Below are 6,283 nucleotides of genomic sequence, written 5' to 3'. Positions count from 1 at the left end.
GGAACAAGGAGCAGAAGCTAGGAACTAGGATCAGGAACTAGGAACAGAAGTTAGGAGTTCAGCAGAGAGAAGAAACTGCAGCTTCATTGATTCTAACTGCTGACATCAGCAGAGTTAATTCTACACACAGTTGATCTGTTTTTTTATACAGGAATCATCTGATGTGATAAAATCAGACAGATTTATTTCTAGTTTGTCATTTTGTTTACACGGGTGTAAACAAAAATAAATTTCGTTTAAAACAGCTCTAGACAATTTAATATTTTAAAGTGCAGCCTTGAAAACAGTAATAAATACATAGAAAAATATGACTGTATATTTACAGTTCTAACATTCTTTTTTGTTTTTGATGGGATCAAATCTAAGTGTTGTATTTCTGGGGATCATCTCTGCTCCTGAAGAACCCCCCCCCCCCCCCCATGCTAACAGACAGAGATGCTCACCGGCTGCAGGGATGGGCGGCAGCTTGCAGTGTTGGCCCTGTGGCGCCTGCGTTCTGCCGGGGACCCAGCTGCAGGGGTCCCTCACCGACTTCAGCCGTTCCTGCTTGATGTTCTCCAGCTTGATGGTGACGGCTCCTCCGTGGGCCACAGACTTCCTCAGCTGAAGCTCCACCCCCGCCTGCTGCCCCCCACTGGAGACGGTAGAGTCCACCATGGGACCTTCGTCCGGCGCGCTGAGGTCCCCGAAGCTGCCCCCGCTGTGCAGCGCCATCTCTACCCCACTGTCGTTGTTGTTGGTGCTGCTGAGAGGCGACGGCTCGCTGCTGCATGACGACTGGCCACCAGGACTGGACTGATATGTCTGCAGAGAGAACAGCAGGGGGCAGCGTTCATGTTAGCGCCATTCTGCACTAATCCAACTGAGGGAATATATGAAACAACTAAAGATGAAAAAATGAAATGAAGGAAAAACTAAAACCCAGCAGAACCATGCCACGTTCACAGGACTCCATTATGCATTAATCAGTGCTTAATAATTACCACTAAAGTTCAGACATTCTGACTGGAAAGATGTTTTGTAATAACTAATGCATGCTGTACTTCCACAGTCATTCATTATGGATGCTTGTGATTTATTGACGAGATGAAAACAAGAGCATAATAAATGATTTTATGTTAAAACGGTCCAGAACTGAGAGGTCTGATCACAGCGTGACACGCATCGCTGAAACTTTCTGATTCTATGAATATTAATGTGACAGCAGCGTCCATTGTTCGCAGGCCAGTTCTGGCCCCGTTTCATGCAGCAATACATGAACATCAGACATGATGGAAAAGACGGAGATGCAGCAGCAGAGCGAGCGCTCACCTCAGGGTCGGCTGTCCGGGGGTTGGAGAAGAAGCAGAAGGAAGCAACAAGCCAGAGAGTTCAGTGGAAAACATGCAGAGTTAGAACCGTTACCTTAAAGGGGAACGCCGGCGCACACAGATGATGTCATACACGCGCCGCTTTGTTTTTACAAGATATAAATCTAACGGTGGATGTGTGGGGGACAGTGATTGGCCTCCATGTTCTGAATGCTGGCGTACCATAAAGAATAAATGATGAACAGTTTAGTTTGTGCCTTCAAGTCGTTGCCCATAGGAAGACGTTACTGGATATAACCTAACGGAATATCTTCAGAACGGCTCCAAATGACACTAAACTCATCTGGGAGAGAAGAACATGATGGAATAACGGAAAATCAAGGAACCAATGGGAAAAACGGCATTCCCCTTTAAACACTCTACATGCTCTACATCTATAATCATCCCTCTCTGTTCCCTGCAGAGCTTCAACAGCTGCACCTGGAATAACAACCCAGACCTTCTCTGATTGGAACCAGACCTGAACCTGGAGGGAGATTAGGGTGATGGTGAGGAGGCCTGCCAGCTTCACAGGCAGGGGGGGGGATTTACCATTAGGCAATACTAGGCAGCTCCTGGGGGCCCCAAGTTCCTGGGGGCCCCATAAAACTCTGTTTCCATGTTTGGTTAATATTATTACGGTAATAATATTGTTAACTATTCCTTATTTGCGTCTGATTAATGCAAAGCTGAGAAGGTTTCCATCCAAATATTTATCTGGAAGTTTAGATAAAATGGATCATTTTCTTGATAATTTCTTTAAACTGTGCAAAGATGTTTTTACTCTACGGAGGAATTATTGATCCATTATTGTTACTTTTGTAAATGGAAATCTAAGAATAAAAATCCAGAAAAAAAATGGTGAAAAACTTCATTTTAGGAGATTAACTTTAACCAGATTATTTCTTTCTTTTTATGGTTTTATTTATTTTTTATTTTGTTAAAACTCAATTTTTCAAACTGAGTTTAAGGAATTTCTATTATTTTTAAAATATGTTCTCCTCTCTAGCAGCGCAGTAAAATTTTTCCACATCCAGCAGGAGAATTAAAGAGTTAAAGAAAAAAAAGAAAAAACTGAAAAATAAAATCTGAGAAAAACAGCAAATTATTTCTCTAAAACTTTACTGATGGAGGTTTTATTTTCCCTCCATACTGGTCCCAGTTCCTTCTACTCTCAGATAGAAACTTCCTGTCTGAATAACAAATAGAAGCTAGACCCATCAGGGGTGTGAATACTTTAGGATCCAGAGGGGGGCAGAAGAGATCAGACGCCATATTTAGAGCACAGAGATGGCAGCATCATGCTGTGGGCAGAAGGATTTTAAACTGATGATGTTTCTAGAATCGTTCCCTCACTGAGAACCGAAGCCAGAAGATGGCCGCAGGTTTGTTCTCTGAACGCTTAGAGACGAGCTGAGGAGGAAACGCGTCATCGTACGATGGCGGCGTGCCGCAGGAACTCACCACAGAGTTCTCCGTCTTGATGGAGCGGACCTGCAGGCTGTCGTCTCCCCCCCTGGACGCCCCTTTGGCGTCGGCCTTCCCGTCGGCGCCGGGCGGGCCGCGTTTGGAGCTGGCCTCGTTCTCCCCGTTCCCTCTGGGCGGCGGCCGGGGCGGCGCCTCGCCGCGCTGCTTCTTGGTGACGTGGGCTTCGGGTCCGTGGACCGTCTTGACGTGCTTCCTGAGGGAGCTGGGGTCGGTGTATCGCTTGGTGCAGCCGGGGATCTTACAGACGTACGGTTTCTGCAGACAGAGAATCAGCGTCTGAAGGAAAGCAGGAACCAACCGACCCGGAAGGACAGAGGAAGCTGGCGGCAGACCTACCTCATTGGAGTGGGTGCGGTTCTGATGCTTGGCGCGGTCCGACGCGTTGGAGAAGGCCTTGTTGCAGCCTTCGTGCTCGCACACGTACGGTTTCTCCCCGGTGTGCGACCTCAGGTGGGTCTTCAGGTTCTCCAGGCGGGAGTAGGCCTTGAAGCATCCCTCGAACTGCAGACAGAGACGCAGCAGAACACGTTGGACGCTCCGCCGCCTACTGAGCAAAGCATTGTGGTAAAACATGTGCTGCGTGGCGTGGAGTCAGAGGAAGCGTTGCAGCTGTAATCTGCTATTCCCTCTGAGCGCCGCATTGTGAGCCGGAGAGGCTTTGAAGTGAAAAGGGAATCAGAGAGCGGCGCCGCGTCAGAAGCTTCCTCCTCTAAGAAGCAGAGCCGGTTCTGAGATGCTGCATCTGGGACCTGGGAGCGGTTCAGAAGTTCAGCTCTAATAAGGACCCCTGGCCCCCCCTGGCCCCCCCGGCCTGTGAGCACGTTTTAATTACTCGCCCACGCCGTCAATCAGCCTCCCGCTCATCTGCTTTAACGCCTTGGCTGCAGCTGAGGGAGCTTTGAAGCTTCGATTTGATCTCCACACAGCAAAGCAAAGCTTTAATAAATCTGCAGGACGCCGATCGCGCCGCCGCTGCTGGGGAGAAACGCCGAGAACCGCGAGCTGCGCCTCTGGACTGCCGCCATTTTCTCAATCTGAGGCCCCAAATAAAGGCCGGTTTAACGGGAAGACCCGGATCCAGCAGCACCGCCCACACATGCAGCCAGAGAAGAACATTCCTGCTCCACTACGGCCTAGTCAAAGTCCAGACCTGAATCCAATCTGAGGCTGATGATGTTAAATAACAAAAATGACCTTAAATAACAAAAAGAAATCCTAAATTAAATGTATTTACCCTTAATTTGAGCAGATAAATGAGACGATTTGCCAAATACTAGAGATAATCTCCACTTGCAATTAGAAAATGCAAATGTTTTTTCTTCCTTTAAATGTAAACTTTCCTGTTTTAATTAGCAAAGTGTCTCATTTCCTCCTAAATAAAAAAAAGACTTATTTAGATTTCGATTGTTTCCAGAGTTTTCTGTCCAACCTGAGTGGAGTCGCCTCCTGTGCGTCTCAGCTGACCCAGTGCCCTCCCCCCTCCTGGTCTGGTGACTTTTTTTTTAGGCCCCTTTATGTGTGAAATTAATCTGAATTGAATTAGATGCATATCTGTGAGCGACATGAAAACATGGAAAACAAATTATTATCCAGCAATTACCTTTAACACTAAATAACAAACTTTGCTGAATAAAATAGATATCTTAAACATAATCCTGTCCTGCTTCACTTCAAACTGTAAAAATGAATATAAATAAATAAATAAATTGTGTAGATTTTTGGTGCAACAGCAAAAATGTGCAAACTTGTAAACATATTTGTTCCTTAAATGCAGTGACTAAAGGCTACAGTTGGAAAACAGAAAATTAATCATTAGCTCGATGCCACCTGATTAATTATTAATTAATTAATTAACTAATTATGATATTTCCTCTGAGCTCCTGCAGCAGTGAGGAGCTGCAGAGTAAAGCAGCGTCAGCTTTTAAATATTTAAATTCCTCCCTCCATCCTGCTCTGTTGTCTCCCTCCATCTTCTCCCTGAGCAACGAGCTCGACCAATAGGATGAGAGGATTCTGGATCGTTATATATATGCTGTCAGCTCATTGGTCACAGACCAGGACAGGAACTGTAAGTTTTGTATCTAAGGTGTCCTTGTTCTCCATTAACTGATTGTTTTACTCTCGCAGTAAAACGGGATAAAATGCATTCCTTTATCGCTAAACACGGGACGGGTACTTCTGTTAATAAATACGGAACGTTTCCGTTTTTCAGGCAACGGTTGGCAACCGTTAACCGGACTGAGCTGGAGGAGGTTCTACCGGGTTCTGACCCAGCAGGGCGGGACAGAAACACCTTTCAATGGTTTCCTTTAGTTTCAGTCGTTTCTGATCCGGTTAATGAGCAGAACTTCAGCCCAATGAGGTCCGGTTTGTGGTTCTGAGAGAAGCTAAGTCGGAAACGCAGAAGGTTCCGGTCCATCAGTGGAAACCCAGCAGGACTGAACCCGGACAGGAGACGGTCCGTCCTCTGCAGCACATCCAGCTGCTGCCCTTACCGTGCATTTGTGTGGCTTCTCTCCCGTGTGTCTCCTCATGTGGACCACCAGCATGTACTGGGCCTTAAAGGGCTTCTGCTCCCGGGAACACTCCTCCCAGCGGCACACGAACTCCTTCTTCTCTCCGTGGATGTGGTCGTTGTTGATGTGCTGAGGAGACAAAGCAGCCGAGGTCAGTGATGACGCCATGATGATGACGCCATGATGATGACGCCATGATGATGAAGCCATGATGCAGATCCTGCTGCTGATGGTCGTTCTGGGCCGCGGGGCGGAGCCTCTACTGGAAACTGGATCTGAACTGAACTGAATGATTCAGTGTTTAATTAACATCGATCAAACTAATGGAAATTAATTATTTCAGCAGCTCATAGTTTGATTATTTACAGGATCTTAGATCCAGGAGATGTTCTATAACATTCCATCTGCTGCTGTAACTTTAACCATCATTGTTAATGAAATGTAGAAGAATAAAGCAGGTCTGGATGTCGTCTCTATTTCTACATTTCCTTATAATAAAATGCTTTTTTATTTTTCTCTAAACATGAATCTGAAACGTCCTTAAAATTAAATCCCTAGAATTGAAACTAACTATGATCCGATACGACTCATTGAAGCTGGTTTAAGGCAGGAATTGAAGAAGTTTAACTGCATCAGCAGCCAAAGCGCCGCTGATCCACGCAGAGATTTATTAATCCGCTCTATTCAGTCTATTTCTATAGCTCCAATTCCCATCATGTCATCTCAGGTCACTTTCCAGTTCACCAGATCATCCAGTCAGATTGATTCAAAGTTTTCTATCTAAGGAAAACCAGCTGATTGCATCGACTCATTGACGCTTCAGCAATCCTTCACTCTGAGCATGCTTGTAGCGACAGTGGAGAGGAAAAACTCCCTTTGAACAGGAAGAAACCTTCAGCAGAACCAGGCCTAAACGATCTTTCATAAAAT

The 6,283-nt window shown here is 45.8% G+C and overlaps 1 protein-coding gene across 1 annotated transcript in view; it reads right to left on the bottom strand.

The window, feature by feature from the left end:
• Positions 1 to 6,283, bottom strand: part of gli2 (GLI family zinc finger 2) — a 59,921-nt gene that overhangs the window by 3,783 nt on the left and 49,855 nt on the right. The window contains exons 9-12 of the mRNA XM_015396545.1: positions 5,333 to 5,482; positions 3,174 to 3,338; positions 2,814 to 3,092; positions 444 to 804 (exon numbers count right to left, since the gene is read on the bottom strand). Coding sequence (XP_015252031.1) covers positions 444 to 804; positions 2,814 to 3,092; positions 3,174 to 3,338; positions 5,333 to 5,482 — 955 coding nt within the window. The remainder of the gene's footprint in view (positions 1 to 443; positions 805 to 2,813; positions 3,093 to 3,173; positions 3,339 to 5,332; positions 5,483 to 6,283) is intronic.

Source organism: Cyprinodon variegatus, unplaced genomic scaffold, assembly GCF_000732505.1.
Source record: "Cyprinodon variegatus isolate N-32 unplaced genomic scaffold, C_variegatus-1.0 Scaffold804, whole genome shotgun sequence".
NCBI classification, from domain to species: Eukaryota; Metazoa; Chordata; class Actinopteri; order Cyprinodontiformes; family Cyprinodontidae; genus Cyprinodon; species Cyprinodon variegatus.
This window is presented reverse-complemented; position numbering and strand designations above follow the sequence as displayed.